This window comes from Pseudorasbora parva, chromosome 12 (genome assembly GCF_024679245.1).
Source record: "Pseudorasbora parva isolate DD20220531a chromosome 12, ASM2467924v1, whole genome shotgun sequence".
Classification (NCBI taxonomy): domain Eukaryota; kingdom Metazoa; phylum Chordata; class Actinopteri; order Cypriniformes; family Gobionidae; genus Pseudorasbora; species Pseudorasbora parva.
In genome coordinates, this window is record NC_090183.1 from 38,776,987 (window position 1) to 38,799,285 (window position 22,299).

At 40.1% G+C, this 22,299-nt stretch overlaps 1 protein-coding gene across 1 annotated transcript in view; it reads right to left on the reverse strand.

Annotated features, from left to right (window-relative positions):
• cntn3b (contactin 3b) overlaps positions 1-22,299 on the reverse strand; it is a 90,708-nt gene that overhangs the window by 21,205 nt on the left and 47,204 nt on the right. Inside the window, exons 8-15 of the mRNA XM_067460228.1 lie at positions 17,461-17,645; positions 12,497-12,633; positions 11,284-11,413; positions 10,663-10,813; positions 10,437-10,564; positions 6,070-6,245; positions 1,713-1,830; positions 862-1,020 (exon numbers count right to left, since the gene is read on the reverse strand). Coding sequence (XP_067316329.1) covers positions 862-1,020; positions 1,713-1,830; positions 6,070-6,245; positions 10,437-10,564; positions 10,663-10,813; positions 11,284-11,413; positions 12,497-12,633; positions 17,461-17,645 — 1,184 coding nt within the window. The remainder of the gene's footprint in view (positions 1-861; positions 1,021-1,712; positions 1,831-6,069; positions 6,246-10,436; positions 10,565-10,662; positions 10,814-11,283; positions 11,414-12,496; positions 12,634-17,460; positions 17,646-22,299) is intronic.

Below are 22,299 nucleotides of genomic sequence, written 5' to 3' on the forward strand. Positions count from 1 at the left end.
ACCTTCATTGACACCAATGTCATTTCCTCTCTCAAGACCCATAAAAGACACTAAAGACATCGGTACAAAGCCCATCTCATTACAGTTATTCTACAATAATTTGCAATTGCAATACGAGAATAGTTTTTGTGTGCAAAAAAAACCTAAATAACGACATATAGTGATGGGCCGATTTCAAAACAAAGTTTCAAATGGTTATGAATCAGTGTATTTACTCATGATTCGGATCGCGTATCGAACTGTCAAACTGCTGAAATCACGTGACATTGGCGATCCGAATCCTGAATCGATTTGCTGATTTATAACCATTCAAATCTTTGTTTTGAAATCGGCCCATCACTATAAGTCGTTATTTCGTTTTTGTTTTTTTGCGTACAAAAACTATTTTCATCACTTCATAAAATTATTGTAGATTCACTGTAGTGAGATGGGCTTTGTAACGACGTCTTTAGTGTCTTTTATGGGTCTTGGGAGAGGAAATGACATTGGTGTCAATGAAGGCCTGTCTGAGCCATCGGATTTCAACAAAAATATCTTCATTTGTGTTCCGAAGATGAACAGAGGTCTTACAGGTGTCGAACGACATGATGGTAAGTAATTATTGACAGAATTTTTATTTTTGGGAGCATGAAGAATCATTTTCACACATGAATTGCCACCTCCGAGTCCAGACCGTAAATTCATCGAAAGTCTTTGGGGTGTGCTGGACGAGACTTGACAGAGTGCTTGACTCTTGCATTGTCAATACAAGATCTTGACCAAAAATGTATGTTATTATAATGATGCATCATTATTTGGTCAAGATCTGTGCTGATCAGCAGCTCATGCACAAACACAATGCGTCTGAGAGGGGCGATGTACCTGTGTCGACAGCTTGCCAGCCGACAGTAAAGGGAGTCCTGCCCTGGATGACATATCCTGTAATGGGACTTCCGTTGTCCTGGCCTGGGCTCCAGGACAGCTGGGCTGTGCTGTCTGTGACCTCCTCCACCACAACCAAGTCAGGGGGGCTGGGGGGACCTGACTCAATCACATAGCCCATGAGGAATTGAATTAATTAAGAGCATTTGATTAGACTACACACCTGCTCAAATGTTACATTCAGCCCATGCACTGTGCATATTGATGACTTGGAAACTGCCTCACTCTGATAAGAAAACGACTGTTTGTTTAGGATATTGTGTTCTAAGGTGTAAGACATGGCAAGTGGTTTGCGTTTGGGCACACTTGCACGAGTTTTAGCAAGCAGTTGTTTCTATGTGTGGACGCTTGTATATGCGCAACTAAATGATTCACGTTTTTGCTCCAAATAACTCTCTGCCATTTAAATGTTTTCTCTTTATTTGCACTGCATTCTGGGGCCCGTCGTGCTGCTTAGCCGATGTGTAAATGAGCCAATTAAAGACATCCTCTATGATAAACAGCTCCTCTCCAAACACCTGGGACAGAACCGTGATGTGTAATGACCATGAATACCAATGTGACTCACAAAAAATGCAGCAGCGAAGACGAGGCTCCATAAAACATCCCAAGTGACACATTTAGCACTCTCTGAACTCTTGCTACATTAGCAGTGCCCTTTCATTGAAATACACACCTCGCAGGAAGCTCTTCACCGTGGATGACTATAGTTAATATACTGTATGAAACAATACGTGCTGAAGGCAAATATTGTGCACTTAGACATATAAACCAAGACAGTTTGTTCCTACCTTTAACAACTAATATTGCGTCAGCAGACAGGCTCTCGACGTCTGTGTCAACGAGGCAAACGTATTTCCCACCATGATTAAGCTGGATGTTTCTAATCATAAGATCACCGGAAAAACTCTGTTGGAAAAGTGGAAACACAATTTAAAGATTGCAGCTTTAATAATTAATTAATGTTGTTATAGCATAAGACACCAAATCCACTCTCTGATAAACACTAGTTTCTAAAAGTGTGAAACAACTTCAAGCGCTGTCAATTTTTGGCACGTGCCATTAAATCCTGGCACTATTTCCAAAATGAGAGAAAGGGAGCCGCAAACAGGGACTACAAATCAAACAAGATTCAATATAAATTATTTTATGATTCACACCAAAGGCAAATCCAGCATAAAATAAAGTTGAAATTGGCATTAGATTAATGTGAAAAAAGAAAAAATAGCAAAATAAACCATTCATGAGCCAAGTATTCACACTGAAATCAAACTGCAAATAATAAAAATAAATCATATTCAGTGATTTTATTGTTTACAAGGCCATCTAAAAAAACAGATCTGCATCACACACATGTTTGGGACACTTGCAGCTGCAGTGTTATCATAGCTTGAGTAACAAAGATTCTGGTTTCAACAGCAATAATGTGCTACCATTTTATTATTATCACAAAAAAAAAAAAAAAAAGAGGCAGGTGCACTAATGTTTCCTGTTATGCTGTCTGCAGATTTCTGCATACTCAGACATTCATCCCTCCCTTTAAAATGGCTGCCGTGCTCTTGAGATACGCGTGGACCAACATAAACAGTCTCGTTGACTAGCCTCCGGGATTCGCTCATATCCAGCTCTCTCAGCCACACAGGAGCTCAGTAAAACACACACACTGTGGCTAATTGGCAAGACGATACTAATTACTCCACAATTACATAAGCCAGGACCAGGTACATGAACAAAGCACACTCAGAGTGAGACTGAATATTGTTCCAAATAAGCATACGGCACATTAAAGTCATAAAAACTGCATTTTTTGGTCCAGATTTCATTTTAAATGCAGACAGCTATGTGTGAAATAAGCCAATTAAATTAAGACTTAAAGGCTTTGATTGACAGGGTTTTCTGACTGAATGCTGTGACTTTGTAGCCTGACGTGGTCATACTCAATTCTAGTCAGAATATGAAAAAACCGATCCATTGGGCTGTGATTATGGGGCGCGTTTCAACCGAACCAGGAAAGACCTCAATTGGATAGAGATACAACCAATCAGAGCAACGAAGCGACGTCAACAGAGCTCAACTTCACTGTGTTGCCAAGTCCGCGTTTTTTTTTCTCCTGCGGATTGTTGTCTATGTCCGTGGGTTGAAGCGACTATTATGTGATATATAGACCCATGAGTTCGAATTTTAGCAGGCAACCATGCCAAAATAACACACATTTTACCCCCCAAACACCATTTTTTTTCTCCAAAGAACCCCCAGAGAAGCTATTGTTTAGGGCTAGTAGTTGGCGGGTTTTGTTGTAAAAACTTGGCAACCCACGCGCTGGAATAAACGATCTTTGCCGCTGTTGTAAAAAAATAACATAATTTAATGATACACAGAGTACTTACCCAACATGATCATAATTTTTGAGAGAGCTTGTTTGTATATGCATTCACCTTCACAAGCTCTCTCAAAAATGATGATCATGTTGGGTAAGTCCTTTTAGGATTTGAACAAATATTACCCAGCCCCTGATGACGTGCATGATTACGTTAGTGTTGATCATCTGTCCGTCATCGTCTAAAGCCCGCCCTGATGATTTCATTGGTGTCGAACAGTTTCTGTTCAGAGATAATTACTCCTCTATGGAGTGAGGCCAGACCGAACTGCCCGACCTAAAAATTTTGTGGGCGGGGCTAAATTCAGCTGGCATCCAGGCTAGTGACTTTGATGAAACGACACTGAATTTCTAAAAAAAATATATTATAGAATTATAAACGAAAACATTTCATTTACTATTTTTCCTATAAAAGATAATAACTAAATATTTCAAAGCTGCTGTCTGTAACTTTGTTGTGTTCAAGATTTACAAAAATGATACAATGAGAATGTACAACATGAATCCATTTTCCAAACTGTGTTTTTGTCTTACCCTGAATCATTATGGTACACTTATATTAAGTATTTATATTGGGACTATTTCAGGCCAGACTGGTATAGGTACCGCTGCGGAGGAGCACAGTCCCTGCATGATCCGTCATAGACATAACCGGAGAGAAGTAACTGCAAGACGCATGCAGTTCTGTTTATTAGCCACTAGAATGCAAAAAATTACGGACTGCAGCTTTAAATAAAATAAAACAATAATAAAAAATAATCGCCAAAATTCCAAAGGCCAGATTTACTAATAGCTTGAGCCAGCACAAACTCTCTTGGCGCAATACAACTAGAACTACTCTGCATAAGCAATTGTAGGAGTTTCCCTTTCAGACGCAACATTTATTGGAGATGAGTATTTAAATGAATCATGAATCAAGGTGATTTACTAAGCTTTGCGCTAGTTCTTTTGCACTATTATTTAACATGTGCAAAAAATGTCCACTCCCATCTGTGCTTTTTTTGGAATTGCGCTCTCACGCTAATTTGCCCAAGACACAATTTATCTCTGTGTTCCTTCCTGACTTTTAAATAAAGTATGCCCAGAAGTTCATAGAAGCTAAATCCTGCATATCACATTGATGTCTCTAGTGGTCTACCATCCCCAAACCACAGACCACTACTCCACTGTAATAGTACATGAAAGTGTGTGATGCACTCCACGCTCTCAAAACAGGACCAGCACTTATGTTTGAATGTGGTTTCCTTTCAGCCAAGTTCAATTTCAATGAGAAAAAAAAAGCTGTAAACTCAATCGATATCAACAAGAGAGCCCATTCTATGGTTGGACTCCAAAATTGCAGGGTTAGATGGGAAAACTGCAGAGTGGGTTAAGTTTAATTATGGTAATGCCCTCATCAGAGGCTGCTGAGACGGAAGCCGTAATCTTTGGGAGCAGAGAAAGTGTGAATCCGTGAAAGCCATATCTCATTATAACCCACAATCTGCATATGTCAATGTCATTTGTAATTGCCCTTGAGAGAAGCCCATGTATGAACTTTACGCAGCCTCCTTCACATGACAATGAAAGGCAGGGCATGGCCATGATCATAATAACGGACCCAAGGGATGTGGGGGAAAAGAAAATAACTGAAACTCAATATTTGATTTGTGTTTATTTGATAATAAATAATGATATTTCATATAACATAAAAAAATAAGAACCAAAAATTAAATTAAATCTTTTTTTCCCCCCAGCTTAATTAAATTCAGGAAGTTAGGATTTGCCTGTGAAATGAACCATCTAAAGCCCTCTTGGACAAGCTTTCAACACCTTAGTCACTCATTTCAAATCCTTGAAAGAAAATGATCAAAGCTGTTTATTATTCTGTTCAAACCTCTAGCCAACCAAGGAAAAATCGAAACTAAAACAGCAAAATGGGAATGCGACACAACAGAAAGCATTTCTTATAAGGTAGAATTTTAATTCATTGGAGTCCTGAGGCAATAAGGAATTGTCTCCCCTGAGATGTAAGTCGTCTTGTGAAACTGTAAGGGTAAAATGGAAACGAGACTCTTAATTGATCTGGCCTCTTTCCCTGGTTCAGTTTGTAAAGACCAGCTGTTTTGTATTATACATGTTGAATCATTCACATTCAATGTAGGTCAACAACAGAATGACCCAGAACATAAAGGCAAAATTCATCCCAAGAATCCAATTTCAAACTACAGACATAATGGCTGGCAAATCTCTTTGAGAGAGAGAGCATTCAAAGTCCCAATAGCTTGTTCCTGTCCAACTCAATGATTAGATTAAATCCCAGTTACAGTATCCAAGTGCTTGTGTTTGAGATACATTCAATACAATGGACTGCATAGCAATTCTTTGGTTCAATTTAACTGCTGGGCACATACACACAAATATTTTTCATGAATTATTGTATCTCCTCTTATTCAAATACTCATCTTACTTCGAATTTGTTAAGCAATTACAAAACACAATTTATTGTAAAAATGTCTATTGCCAAATTCCTTGTAATCCCTTAAACATTTGGAGCATATTTAAATTTTACCCGTTTGCTTTTGTACCTTTAAATCTTTTCTGCAGTCAAGTCTCCATAATTATAAATGTTAGATTAAGGTCTGCACAGTATATCAAACCCTTTTTTGAAAACAAGCAAGGGAAATCCTGTTTTCCAAGACATGTTCCCTATAAATGTTTCATGTTTGGAGGTGGTGGTATGGGATGAGGTTGCTGAGGTTGCAATATTGCCCTAAAACCACACTACTCACCCCTCCCACTCGTTCAAAGTGGTCCACGTCTTGATGGAAATCGATGGGCTGACCATTGAAGGCCCAGGAGAAGGCCACGTCCAAGGCTGGATCGGCAGTCACCTGGCAGGGCAGCACGATGCTCTCCCCCACAGTAATTTCCGTGCTGCTGGGGCCCTGGCTGATCCTCGTAGGCTCTGTTAGTTAGAGTGCCAACACAGTCTGTCAGTTTAGCTCTGGGACAGAAACTAAAGCGAGAAAAGCTTCTTCTGTGCCTAGGAAAATAACAAGACAATCACTCATTTCCAAAAACCTAGTGAACTGCCTCTGAAAGCAGCATTTTAAGGCATCATGCTCCCGACCCAAAGGCTGTTCCAAAAGGGTAGGCTGCATAATTATTCTACATTATAATCCTGAAATGCACTACCACAATCTCAGTAAAAATAATGATAATAAAATAACTTCAAGATGCCGAATAAATTGGGACAAATGGGAATTATAAATGTATTTCACTAAATGAAATGGATTAAAAAATAATAGTCCAAAGTAGTTAAAAGACAGCCTTTTAACCAATGTTCTATGCGAATAATACACTAATACTTTTGATAACGTACACTCACCTAAAGGATTATTAGGAACACCTGTTCAATTTCTCATTAATGCAATTATCTAATCAACCAATCACATGGAACTTGCTTCAATGCATTTAGGGGTGTGTTCCTGGTCAAGACAATCTCCTGAACTCCAATCTGAATGTCAGAATGGGAAAGAAAGGTGATTTAAGCAATTTTGAGCGTGGCATGGTTGATACTGCCAGACGGGCCGGTCTGAGTATTTCACAATCTGCTCAGTTACTGAGATTTTCACGCACAACCATTTCTAGGGGTTACAAAGAATAGTGTGAAAAGGGAAAAACATTAGGTATGCTGCAATCCTGTGGGTGAAAATACCTTGTTGATGCTAGAGGTCAGAGGAGAATGGGCCGACTGTTTCAAGCTGATAGAAGAGCAACTTTGACTGAAATAACCACTCATTACAACCAAGGTATGCAGCAAAGCATTTGTAAAGCCACAACATGCACAACCTTGAGGCAGATGGGATACAACAGCAGAAGACACCAAAGGGTAACACTCACCTCCACTACATATGGGAGAAAGAGGCTACAATTTGCACCATGAGCTCTACAATGAGCTCACCAAAATTGGACAGTTGAAGATTCTCGATTTCTGTTGAGACATTCAGATGGTAGAGTCAGAATTTGACGTAAACAGAATGAGAACACGGATCCTCATGCCTTGTTACCACTGTGCAGGCTGGTGGTGGTGGTGTAATGGTGTGGGGGATGTTTTCTTGGCACACTTTAGGCCCCTTTAGTGCCAATTTGGCATAGTTTAAATGCCACGGCCTACCTGAGCATTGTTTCTGACCATGTCCATCACTTTATGATCACCATGTACTCATCCTCTGATGGCTACTTCCAGCAGGATAATGCACCATGTCACAAAACTTGAATAATTTAGAATTAGTTTCTTGAACATGACAATGAGTTCAATGTACTAAAATGGCCCCCACAGTCACCAGATCTCAACCCAATAAAGCATCTTTGGGATGTGGTGGAACGGGAGCGTTGTGCCCTGGATGTGCTTCCCACAAATCTCCATCAGCTGCAAGATGCTATCCAATTAATATGGGCCATTTCTAAAGAATGCTTTCAGCACCTTGTTGAATCAATGCCACGTAGAATTAAGGCAGTTCTGAAGGAGTCAAACACATTATTAGTATAGTATGGTGTTCCTAATAATCCTTTAGGTGAGTGTATATTACAAGGCTTGACTGGATGAGCCACATTTTTGAACTGTTAAAAATAAAACAAAAGACTAAAAAGTATTATACTGAGGACATTACATTCAAAAATAAAATTAAAGATAGCAACTAAAAAATGAGACACCAATGTTATTTAAACATTATTTATTAATTCAAATGTGTTGTGATTAAATTGTTACAATATGTAACTGTATAAATATTAATTTAAATACTATATGATGTGGACATACAAAATATCTATATGGTAAAAATTATTTACGGTAAAAAAATTGGGATTATTATTATTATTATTAATATACAGTATGTATTGAACATCAGTGTATTGCATTGCTATTGTCCTGATGAGCAGTAGGCCAAGCACTCAAGGCTGTGGGTTAGCAATTTTACCACAGCCTGCAGTGGTTTATTGCTGTAATAAATAATCTTAATTTCTAGGTGCTATACTTAGATTTTTGGCTGCTGTCTTTCCATATGGGGACTATTAATTTGAGAAGAACATAAAGTGGATTTTAATAAGAGCCAAATGAATTGGCAGCATGTCTACTATGAGCAGAATACATTTGGGTGAAGTCACTTTGTAAGGGAAAGGTCATTTTAATTAAATTACATTAAGGGGGTCAACTGCTAGTGCACGACAAAAACATAATGAGAGAAAAATACAAGGAAGAGAAGAAAGAAAAACACTACAAAAGATGTACGGGCTCACACAGAGGCCTCGGTGGTACATAGCTAATGAGTTTCTTCTGATTTGCCATGAAAAAAACTGCTGATTAAACCCATAACCTATGTAACAAAGAACAAAAGGGAGAAATAACATCCATCCTATAGCTTAATGAGGAGATAACAATCCACATGGATAATGGTCACAGCAATTAAGGGTGACCTTAACAATGAGTAATTAGCGTAACGTGGTCTGGACTATGTGGAAGATTGAAGCAAGAGGACATATGAACTACACGGTACCTTTTAAGGTACTAGTGACCGTCACTGGGGTGGTACCCTTAAGGGTACCTTTACTTTTTGTTCCTCTAAGTCAGGGGTAGGCAAGTTTAATTCTAGAGAGCTACCTGCAGAGTTTAGCTCCAACCCTACTAAGCCACCATAGTATAAAACGCATGGCTCCCAGCATGCATTGCAGCATTAAGTATGTTATTAAGCATGCACCATTGTTGAGATTCATATGCTGATTCTTGATATACATTTTTTTTTTTTTCCTAGAATGCATTTAAAAATCATATGGCAAGAAAGTATTATTGGTAAGTTATTAATAGTTTTAGTCAGTGATGAGTTTAGACAAGCATTTTTCTTTATGATCATTTTTGTTAATGGCTTCTTTTGATTTAAACAAATTTAGTGTTTTGTTAACAAAAACCACAAACTCACATAAAAAGCCAAGCGTCAAACTGCCCAACTAAAAGAAACACCGATCACCATAATGGTGACTAAACATTTTCAATAAAACATCAACATCTAAAGGACAATGCAGGACAGTGACTCACTAGGACCAAGCTTTCCTACCTCTGCTCTAAGTAGAGGAAAACAGTGGTATAATTGTACCTTGGGGACCAATTGTGTACCTTTAAAGGTACAGTTATATGTTTTATTCACCAAGGAACAAAATTGTACCCCCGTTGTACCTTTTTTCTGAGAGTGTATGCTAAAGAAGATAATGTAAAAAGCATTAAGGTACAGTGATTTGAGAAACACGGTTTGAAATCAACCCAAACAAAAACACCATTCCCTAATTGAGAATATGACTAATTTATGCTACTTTAATGTGGTTTTGTGACCTTTTAAGAATCATTAAAGCACCAGTCAACATTCACTGCGTGAAAAAATAAAGCACTGACCATTCTTCATATTGTCTCCATTTGTGTTCCACAGAAGAAAGTAAGTCTGAACAACATGACGATGTGCAAATGATGACAGAATGAACATTGTTGAATTATTCCTTAAATTGGACTTTGCTAAGATCTCTTAAAACTTTAAGACATAGTGACTTGATAACAAAAGCTATTTGTCTTGAGATAGAGTATAGCAGCATTGTGTAAGTCTTCTCAGTCAACTTGATTATATAAAACAAATCTTATGCTTTGTGATTTTTTGACTTGAAAGGCTGACAGCGGTGACAATGGAAACTTAGAAGAATGGAGTTGTCAGTTGGCTAATACATTACTTGAAACAGCTGAAGGAATGCATCATGATATGTGCCAGATGTGGCATTGCATTCAAAGCCAATCATAGTTAAACGATCAAGAATACAGTATCTGAGTCAACAATAAGTGTGAACTGGACTGTGTATTGTCTGCACAGCAAAAATAAAGCAGTTAAAAAAAATTTGGCAATTTTTTATTGTAATAGAGAATAGAAATGGGGTAGTAAATAGCGGGGTGGGAGAAACGATGGAAAAAAAGAAAAAAAGAATAGAAATGGGGCAGTAAATAGTGAGGCGAGAGAAACGATGGAGAAACCAGATCTGGAAAATGTTTCAGGCAGAACTCTGATATATGCACAGCACCACTTTGATTTTGAGTTGATCTAGAGTATAAAATATAATGACTCACCTGTGATTATCAGTTTTCCTGTTGTGCTAGCTGTGCCAAACTGATTTTTAGCGATGCACGTGTAACTGCCTCCATCTCGCTTAGTTACGTTGGCAATCTTAAGAGTTCCATTTGGGAAGAGGGAAATCCTTGGGAGTAATGGATAACTGATTAACATCACACAAAAAAAAAAATCACATGGCCAAAGTCTTAAATGTGATACAATATAAACTCTAGAGCAAAATACCTTTCGTTTCTTTGTAGTATCTCAGTCCCTTTTTTCCACAGGCTAATGGCTCTGGGCGAAGCATGTGGTCTGCAATCTAGGCTAACGTCACTGCCCGAGCAAGCTTTAAGCACTCGGCTCAAAGGATTCTGGGAGAAGCTGGGAGCAGAGGCTGTAGGAGACAGAGAGATTTGGTCCTCAGACTCACACTCAATGGAATCTGTTATGAACAGCAATTGACGTTCAAACAGCCTTTGGCAAAAAAAGAAAAAAAAGAAGAAAGCCTTTTTGAAAAGTCTGAAGGACTTAACAAATAAAGCTGTCCGCTTCTACTGGCTGCTTTAAGGCCATTTGTCTTTAACTAAACCTACATTTTACTGTGCTATTCTGTGCTGTATCATCAAAAGAAGCCATTTATTAGCCAACATTGGCCTTGTACGAACAATACTGACCAATGTGTTCTTATTAAAATGGATACATTTCAGAATTAATATAGGGGAAATATGAGTGATACAATGGAGCACTTAATCACATGGATGTTTTCAGTGCTGCGTCGTAATTTGAGCTTGGGCTGTGACTACACAAAGTTTTATCATTCAAATGAAGGATGGAGAGCAGGCAGGGAAAACGCAGAGGTCTTACCAAGCACCATCAGTTCGGCGCTGGAATAAATGATGCCGTGCTTGTTCTCTGCCACACACTGATACATCCCGCCATCTGAGAGGTTTAGCAGGGAGATGGAGAGACCGCCGTTCTCTATTTGCACTCGGCCCTGTAGACACAAACACAAACAATCACAGTAAAATGGTTGCTGTGCGGTTGCTGGGTTGCTTGGTTTCTGAATGGCCCAAGTAAAAACATTCTTACATATTGATCGCTAGATATGGTATGGGTCCCTCCTTCAAAAGCAGGGTTATCATAGTTAACTAAAACCATAAAAATACTGTTTGGAAAGAAATAAACATTAACTGAAAAAATGTATTTTATTTCAGATGTTTGTCGATGAAACCTTTTCATGTTGATGTACTAAAATAAATAAAAATTAACAATAAAGACCCCCTATGGTGAAAATCATGTTCCCAATGTTTAGGCCTAAATGTCTATGTGGTCTATTATTATGTTTTAAGACAAACCATGTGCAAATTCATAAGACAACACTATTGCTGCATATTATCTCCTTAAAACTGCAGAGAAATAAAGACTGCAGGTTTAAAAAATCTCCTGTATTTTGCATCCCTACAATGTCATTGACTTGAATGTTGGCTTTTTTTAACAACATTGCTCCAGTTTAATGCTGAAAGACCATTGGGATTTTACATCTGATGCGTTTGGAGAGGTTGGAGGAGGTTACAAAAGAGAAAAAAAAAAATGCTGACCCTCTGCTCCAATGAACAGAAAAGAAGCATTGAACATAACAGTAAAATACTAATGGCCAATTCATTTGGCATGGGCGCCCAGTTGGAAAAGTATGTGAAACAGGAAGGGAGGTGTTGAGCTGATGGTTCAGCTAATGGCATAGCAGACATTTAAGCCTATCGGCTGTTTTTAAGGGCTGAACTCAGCACAAAGAGTCACAAGGAGAGATTGACGTGATGTGTGATGGAGGGGAGGGGAGGAGGTGCGGGTCACTCTTGGCTTGAATGCAGGTCACATCTAATGGAAGTCTCTCTGCTGCCTTATAACTGCTTGTGTGTTGATGGGAGTCTCTCCTACTTAAACAGATGTTGGCTTTTTTTATAACTCTCTTTTATGTCAGCATTGAGATTTTATGTTTGCATTGACCTTGAACTACAGCACAGTAAGAGCTGATAACGCTTTCAGTCTCATTAGGAGTCTTTCAGAAGACTTAAAGTACCTCAGATATAAGGGTTTCTCCATTCTTCAGCCAGCTATAGGAGGGCTTCGGTTTCCCATTGGCTTTGCACTCCCAAAACAGATTCTCCTCAATTGACAATGCTGTGTCTGTAATCGTTTGCAGCCAGTGCGGTGTGGCTGTGGAAAGAGAAAGTGTTGATAAATTATACAATGGATAAAGGATCGATGATGGACATATTCAACAATACACATCAATGAAATGTTACACTTGCATATTAAAACCACCCACGTTGCCCCAGGCTGATGAATTCAAAGGCCTTGATGACAGAGACAATTTTAGTAAAAATCCAACATCGTTTTCTCATCTTACAGGTCATTTCAAACTTGTGACTTTCTTTTGTCTGCACAAAAAGGAGATGCTAGGCTGCTCCTGGGCTCTTTTTTCCATGTACAAAGAAGTAAAGAACCAAATATACACTGCTGTTTAAAGGGTTCGTTCCCCCAAAAATGAAAATTCTGTCATTAATTACTTACCCTCATGTCGTTCGACACCCATAAGACCTTTGTTCATCTTTAGAACACAAATGAAGATATTTTTGTTGAAATCCGATGGCTCAGAAAGGCCTCCATTGGCCACAATGACATTTCCTCTTTCAAGACCCATAAAAGGCACTAAAGACGTCGTTACAACGTCCATCTTACTACAGTGGTTCTGCAATAATTTTATGATAGTTTTTGTGAACAAAAAACTAAACAAAAACAGAAATAACGACTTATGTTGTGATAGCCGAATTCAAAACACCTTAAGCTTCGGAGCTTAATGAATCAGTGTATTGAATCAATGGTTCGGATCATCAGTCATGTGATTTCAGCAGTTTGTCCGAAACATGAATCAATACGGAAGAAGTGTTTTAAAATCAGGCATTGTGGTGGGCTGTTTGAGCCATCGGATTTTAACAAAAATATATATATTTTTAAATTATTTATTTATTTATTTATTTTAAGAAAGGGGGAACAATGCATATTAATGAACATTAAAACAAATGTAAATATGCCAGATTATAGCCTTAGGCTAATTTCCATCTGCAGACCCCCTGGCAGGTAGATGTTATACATAAAAGAAAAAAGAAAGAAGAAACTATATATAACTCAATCAGACAAAGACAGATACAATAATACAACAAGCAATATCAGAATACACAACAAAACAGCGACAAGTTAATTAGGGGAAAAAAAAAAAAAGTAATAATATTACTCATAATTTACAATTCATCTATATTACACCAAGTCTAAAAAAGAAGTTGAATGAATTATGGATATTGCACAGGCCCATCTTACAAACTTAACCTCAAATATGGTCGCATATTTGGGTCTCTCTCAACCACCTTTTCAATTTTATTTTAAACGTAAGAAAAGTAGTACATTCCCTCACTGAAAGTGGGATATTGTTCCAAACCCTAGAGCCCTGAAATGACAGAACATTTTGAGAAAAAGATGTACGTCTAAATGGGGGATCACAGTCACCTCTAACGTTGGCTCGCGTTACTCGTAAACCAGAGCCACTAAGAGATTTCTGTTTGATAAACTCATTCAATGATGGAGGAGCCAGATTGTGAATAGCTTTATAAATCAGACAAGCAGATTTAAGTAGTTTAAAATTAGAGAAACTTAAAAAACTGTATTTATGAAGAATATTGCAGTGATGGTATGAAAAAGACTTCTTATCCAAAACCTTCAATGCCCTTTTGTAGCATGATTCAACAGGTCTAATAACAGAAGAACCCGCGTATGACCAGCTGGTAATGCAATACTCAATATGAGACAGAACCATTGAGTGTAGGAAACTGATTGCTGCTCTGTCTGTCAAGGATGCTCTAATAGATTTAAAATTCATTATATTGAAATTAGTTATTTTTACAGTGTTTTTAACATGCTTTTGAAAGGACAATTTTGAATCTAAATAGACCCCAAGTAATTTAAATACATCAACATTTTTCAATTCTTGTCCTCCCAGGCAGACCCTTGCTGGAACTAATGGTGTTGTTGGCTTAGAAAAGAACATGGATACAGTTTTTTGAACATTCAAGCAAAGACAAGAATCAATTTATTTGTGTTCCGAAGATGAACGGAGGTCTTACGGGTGTCAAACGGCATAAAGGTGAGTAATTAATAACAGAATTTTTATTTTTGGTTGAACTAACCCTTTAAAATTTTAAAATTTTGCATCAATTTAATGCATTATTTCTAAATAAAAGTATTAAATTATTAATTATTATTATTTTTAATAAAATCTCTGACCCTAAACTTTTAAATGGTAGTGTATATAATGTATCAATGTATACAAGGATATAGCTCATGTTGTGTGCCATAAATCAGAATCACGAGGGTGAGCAAATTTTAGGATCTATTCCTTCAAAGTTAGTTGACTTGCAGCCAGCAAATTCCATTCCCTTCCAATCACATAAGCCGCTTCACCACCTCCAAAAAAGCTTGTCACATACCCATTTGCTAGTCTGTATAATACTGACTGCATGCTTGATGTCCCTATAAAAACAAACAATAGACGACCCATTTCACAAGAGCCATGTGAATATGAATCTAACTGCTGAACTGGGATGTGCAGTGAATAAGTCAATTCAATCACACCACGGGCACACGCTCCGTTCTGTGCTACAAATCCTTTGACCTCGTTCTGGAAGCTTTATCATCCTTTCGTCTGGCAAACACTCCAGTGCCATGTACAGAGTCTTGAGTTCAATTAACAAATTTGTATGATTGCATTTCTCTCCATAAATGTTAATTTAAAAAGCCCAGGATAAGACCTATGAATCCTTTAAGACAGACACCAATCCAGAGCTTTTCCAAATGCTTGTTTTCTGCATAAAGTCAAATAGTGGAACAAAAAATGTTCTTTGGCAAGGCAAACCCGTGTTTTCATTTATCCTACAGAATTGTATTACAGTTTCACGTCAGATGCATACATTCATGCAGGTTTTACAAAGACAGAAAAGCCAAAAGACTTCAGAGTGTGTGTTAGATGGAAGCTTGTTTCTGCCACCGAATTAAAAAAAGAAAATACTAAAGGTAATTGCAAAAAATAGACTTTTTTCAGAATTGCGAGATATAAAGGTGGAATTGCAAGTTATAGTCAAAATTATTATATTATCGCTCAATTTATTTTATTTAACATTAGTTTATATCTTGCAATCCAGATTTTATAACTTTTTTCTCACAATTGTGATTTTATATCTCCCAATGCTGACTGTTTTTCTGTAAGGTTTAAACTCAAATTGACGCACGGGGGAAGGATTTGTTACTATTTTACGTCAAAAACTTTTTTTTTTTTTTTTTTTTAAATGCATTTCAGGTCAAAATGACCTAAGGAGAGGGCGAAGGTAAAGTTTACACAGTTACTAATACAACAATGCCATACATTTCAAATTAAGCTTGACTTTTCATGGAATATCATTGCGACCTTCTACAAGGAGGTGCTCATTGCAGAAGGTCACAATCACGTGACTCATAAAATGTCATGTCTCTCAAGGCCACAAGTCAAATGAGACACTTGCTATGCCATGTCCTCACTGTGATTTATGACATATATGGCATAGCGAGGTTATGTACAGTTTAACATGCCATAATGACATTAGATTTTTGCCTTAAAGGGTTAGTTCACCCAAAAATGAAATGTATGTCATAAATGACTCACCCTAATGTCGTTCCACACCCTTAAGACCTCCGTTCATCTTCAGAACACAGTTTAAGATATTTTAGATTTAGTCCGACAGCATATAGGCACACTATACTGTCCATGTCCAGAAAGGGAATAAAAACATCATCAAAGTAGTCCATATGTGAGATCTTGAAGCATTGAAAATACATTTAGGTCCAAAAATCACAAAAACTACGACTTTATTCAGCATTGTCTTCTCTTCCGCGTTTGTTTTCAAACGTCAAATAAAGATTCAAACGGTCATAAATCAGCGTATCGATTCATGATTCGGATCGCCAATGTTACGTGATTTCAGCAGTTTGACACGTGATCTGAATCATGAATCAATACACTGATTCATGACCGGTTTAATCTTTATTTGAGGTTTGAAAACAAACGCGGAAGAGAAGACAATGCTGAAAAAAGTCGTAGTTTTTGTTATTTTTGAACCCAAATGTATTTTCGACGCTTCAAGAGGTTCTAATTAACTAACTGATCTCACATATGGACTACTTTGATGATGTTTTTATTCCCTTTCTGGACATGGACAGTATAGTGTGCATACACTTAGATATGCTGTTGGACTTAATATAAAATATCTTAAACTGTGTTCTGAAGATGAACGGAGGTCTTACAGGTCTAGAACAACATTAGGGTGAGTCATTAATGATATCAATTTAATTTTTGGGTGAACTAGCCCTTTAAAATAGCTCCAATAACAAAAGTAAAGATATTGTTTAATGAGTAATATATATATATATATATATATATATATATATATATATATATATTTTTTTTTTTTTTTTTTTAATAAATTTAAAGTTGTAAACAATAATATGTTTATTGATTACCTTCATGTATTTTAATAAATGAATATCGAGGCAGTTGGATCTCCTACAAACTCAAATTAAGACAACCATAATCATTCATCCTGTGTTAATTTTTCTCAAAACAAGATGAAACATAAATCATAATGTTCTTATTACATAAATATAATTATATGTAAAACACCGGCAAATGAATAAATAACTGCAGTATAACTGATGCCACTGTCTACTGATTTATTACAGCAGTTTCAAGGTGGGACAGAACTGGCAACAGTCATATTTTGTCAAATTACTGTAAATCTTGTTAAGGCATAGTGGATCTGTCAACAGAAGCATCTATTTATGCTTATCACATAAATTCAACAGGTAGAAAATATACACACAAAAGGGTGTTAATGATATGATGAAAAGAGAAAATACATATAAAGAATAACTAGAAATATAAGGCGAACGACATCAACTCACCATGGAAAGACACGCGGCCCCTTGCAGCATTCTTTCCACGACTGTTTTCCGCTATGCACTCATACGTCCCTGTGTCCTCTTGTTGAAAACTCGGAATCTCCAGAATGGCGTTAGAATTTTTCAGTTTGACTTTGTTTGGGAATGAAACGTCACTAGTTCTTCTCCAGCTGATCTTAGGAACAGGACTGTGAAACAAAGACATCATCAATAGTTAGACCAATTCATTGGAAAGGTATTTTCACCTAAATCAATTATACTTTTGTAATCAGAATGTTAATTCCCTGGAAATCAAAATCCATGACCTTGTCATTGCTAGTGGCAGTGCAACTTTCTGACAAGCGCTTTTATCCAAAGTGACATACATTTCATCCAAACTACGCATTGTATTATGTGTACATCTTTCATTTACATTTATGCATTTGAAAGGTTTCAAGGTTTTTAATCATTAATGTTGAATATTCACGACCTTGGCATTGGAACTTTCATACATTCACACAGTTCAATTTGAGGCATAACATTGTCTAATTCCAGAACTAATTTAATGTTCAGTTAGAGGAAATCCACTTGGCTGATGCTTTTATATAAAATGTATAATTTACATTTTTGTATAATTTAAAAATATTTATATTTAGAATAAAAACAAATAATAAATAAAGAAATCCTAAAAAAACGCATCACAATTTCCAAACTAAGCAGCTCCATGTCCCTCAAACACCAAATCAGCATATTAGAATGATTTTGCTGAAAATTCAGCTTTGTCATCACAGGAATAAACTGCATTTTAAAATATATTACAGTAGAAATTGGTGGTTTTAAATGGTAATACAATTGCATAATATTATGATTTCTACTGTAATTGTGATCAAATTAATTAAGCCCTAGTGAGCATAAGAGACTTATTTCAAAAGTGTTAACAAATCTTACCAACCCCAGATTTGGAAAGTGATAGTTGTGTCACGTCACAGACAAGGGAAAAGGGTGCGAGGACTCAAGTGCAGAAAATGATAATTTATTATAAAATAAAACATAAACTCAAAACAAAACCCACGAGGGGGAAAAACACATAATAGAATAATATAAATACAAACTTAAACAAACCAACAGACTCACGGGGAGGACGGAAGACGCAGACATTACACAAGGATCCAACCCAGACTGACAAACACAAGGAGCTTATAAAGGGAAGAAATCAAGAGGGAACAGGTGGGAGAAATCAACACTAATCAGATAACAAGGGGGAGGGATCAGACAATGACAGGAGCACATGCAAGACATGACAAAACCCACATGTGCAAACAAGACAGGACAGGCATGTGACATTACCCCCTCCTTAAGGAGCGGCTACCAGACGCTCCACTAGGGACGGGCGGGACAGACCAGGGGGGACGGGAGGGACACACCAGGGCGGGACGGGAGGGACAGACCAGGGCGGGAGGAGGACAGACCAGGGCGGGACGGGAGGGACGGGACGGGAGGGACAGACCAGGGCGGGACGGGAGGGACAGACCAGGGAGGGACGGGAGGGACAGACCAGGGAGGGACAGACCAGGGCGGGACGGGAGGGACAGACCAGGGCGGGACGGGAGGGACAGACCAGGGGGGCACGGGAGGGACAGACCAGGGGGGCACGGGAGGGACAGACCAGGGGGGCACGGGAGGGACAGACCAAGGCAGGACGGGAGGGACAGACCAGGGGGGAACAGACAAGGGAGGGACAGACCAGGGGGGAACAGACAAGGGAGGGGTAAACAAGGGAGGGACAAGGAAAACAAAAAGTTCAGGAGGCCATGGTGGCCCACAAAGTTCGAATGGCCAGGGCGGCCCGCCGAGTTCGGGAGGCCCACCGAGTTCAAGCGGCCGGGGCGGCCCGGAGAGTTCAGGCAGCCAGGGCGGCGCGGGTAGAGCAGGGCGGGGAGGCGCGGGCAGAGCAGAACTCCTGGGTGGTGCGGCCAGTGCAGGGAGCGCCAGGGAGGCGCGGCGAGAGCAGGACGCCTCAGCGGCGCACGGAGAGCAGGACGCCTCAGCGGCGCACGGAGAGCAGGACGCCTCAGCGGCGCACGGAGAGCAGGACGCCTCAGCGGCGCACGGAGAGCAGGACGCCTCAGCGGCGCACGGAGAGCAGGACGCCTCAGCGGCGCACGGAGAGCAGGACGCCTCAGCGGCGCACGGAGAGCAGGACGCCTCAGCGGCGCACGGAGAGCAGGACGCCTCAGCGGCGCACGGAGAGCAGGGCGCCTCAGCGGCGCACGGAGAGCAGGGCGCCTCAGCGGCGCACGGAGAGCAGGGCGCCTCAGCGGCGCACGGAGAGCAGGGCGCCTCAGCGGCGCACGGAGAGCAGGGCGCCTCAGCGGCGCACGGAGAGCAGGGCGCCTCAGCGGCGCACGGAGAGCAGGGCGCCTCAGCGGCGCACGGAGAGCAGGGCGCCTCAGCGGCGCACGGAGAGCAGGGCGCCTCAGCGGCGCACGGAGAGCAGGGCGCCTCAGCGGCGCACGGAGAGCAGGGCGCCTCAGCGGCGCACGGAGAGCAGGACGCCTCAGCGGCGCAGGCAGGGCGTTGGGGAAACTTCTCCAGTCCAGCAGTATCCACCAGCACTGGGACCACCGGAATACGATCTGCTGGCATTGGGACCACCGGTACATGATCTGCCGGAACTGGGACCACCGGAACACGATCCACCAGCACAGGGACCACCGGAACACGATCCACCGGCACAGGGACCACCGGAACACGATCCACCGGCACAGGGACCACCGGCAAACGATCCACCGGAACTGGGACCACCGGAACTGCCCTCGGGGCTTCGGATAAAGCCCTGTGCTCCTTCCACGCATGCAGGACTGCCACCACAAAGCATCCCATCACAGCCCTCCAGGCCGTTTCCGGACTCGGGACCACCGGAACGGAGTCCGCCGGCACAGGGACCACCGGAAAACGATCCACCGGCACAGGGACCACCGGAACACGATCCACCGGCACAGGGACCACCGGAGCATGATCCACCGGCACAGGGACCACCGGAGCACGATCCACCGGCACAGGGACCACCGGAGCACAATCCACCGGCACAGGGACCACCAGAACACGATCCACCGGCACAGGGACCACCGGAACATGATCCACCGGCACAGGGACCACCGGAACACGATCCACCGGCACTGGGACCACCGGAACACGATCCACCGGCACCACCGGAACACGATCCACCGGAACACGATCCACCGGCACAGGGACCACTGGCACAGGGACCACCGGAACACGATCCACCGGAACTGGGACAACCGGAGTTGTGGATGACACCCTGTGCTTCTCCCAAGCATGCAGGACTGCCACCACAAAGCCTCCCATAAAAGCCCTCCAGGCCATGTCTGGACTCGGGATTCCCGGACTCGGGACCCCCGGGACTGGCACCGAGGGAGAACTTCTCTGCTGAGTCCTCATTGTAAGGTTGGATCCTTCTGTCACGTCACAGACAAGGGAAAAGGGTGCGAGGACTCAAGTGCAGAAAATGATAATTTATTATAAAATAAAACATAAACTCAAAACAAAACCCACGAGGGGGAAAAACACATAATAGAATAATATAAATACAAACTTAAACAAACCAACAGACTCACGGGGAGGACGGAAGACGCAGACATTACACAAGGATCCAACCCAGACTGACAAACACAAGGAGCTTATAAAGGGAAGAAATCAAGAGGGAACAGGTGGGAGAAATCAACACTAATCAGATAACAAGGGGGAGGGATCAGACAATGACAGGAGCACATGCAAGACATGACAAAACCCACATGTGCAAACAAGACAGGACAGGCATGTGACAAGTTGCTAGCGATGGATGATGGATGATGACGTACAAAAATATCACTGTATTTTATGGTATTTATTGCGATAACGATATCAATGACGAAATAAATGTAGTACCATTCCCATGTTTTTGGCTACAAGTGAGAGCTGCATGCATTCTTGAGAGAGCCTCAGAAAAACAAGCAATGATCTAAAGTAAAATGTACCCGTCATCAAATATGCTCATAAAGTTCAAATATTTCATAAAAAATATAGTAATACTTTTCTTCTGTAAGTGCAGATAGTGTTTGAATAGTGCAACTGTGCTGAAAAACAACTCACTACATACAATAATAATTCACATCAATGACAAGTTTGAAATGTAAACGCAGATTCTGCATTTATTTATATTCTCATGGTGCAAATAATCCTAATCATGTCTTCAGATTATAAGAAAGTTGCAAATAATAATTTAATGACAGAATTTAAGTAATCTGAACTAAAACATGAAAAGTCATATTAACTGAATTTAGGACTGGGGGTGGTGCTTAAGACAGTGTTGGTCATTCAAAGTTTCTGTAAAATAATAACAATTAAAACATAATAATAATACTGATAAGATAGCCTATTAATACTATGAATTGTGTAAATAATATAAACCACACCAAGGACTGATGAGCTTCTGGGTTCATGAATATTAATGACGTTGTCTGCATTTGCTCAAACTGATTTGCTGAAATCAAAACAGGCACAGTTGAGTTGGCACTCACCTATTACTGTGCCCGTTTTGATTCAGCAAATCAGCAAACCATTGAGATTGCCGTTGAGTTTCTTCTTTTTCACAAAGCCAGAATAATTCCAAAGAACTGCAATATTTTACAGAAAAATAACAAAGAATATTGTTTACATGTAGCCGGTCAATTCTGTGTGGTATGTAAGGCTCTCCTGCTCTCTCTTTATGTGTGTGAGCAACACTGATTGCTCTTAGTCGCGCGCCTCACACTAGTGTTTACTGTGCGTCATATACACTCTGCATTCATTGAGATGAACTGA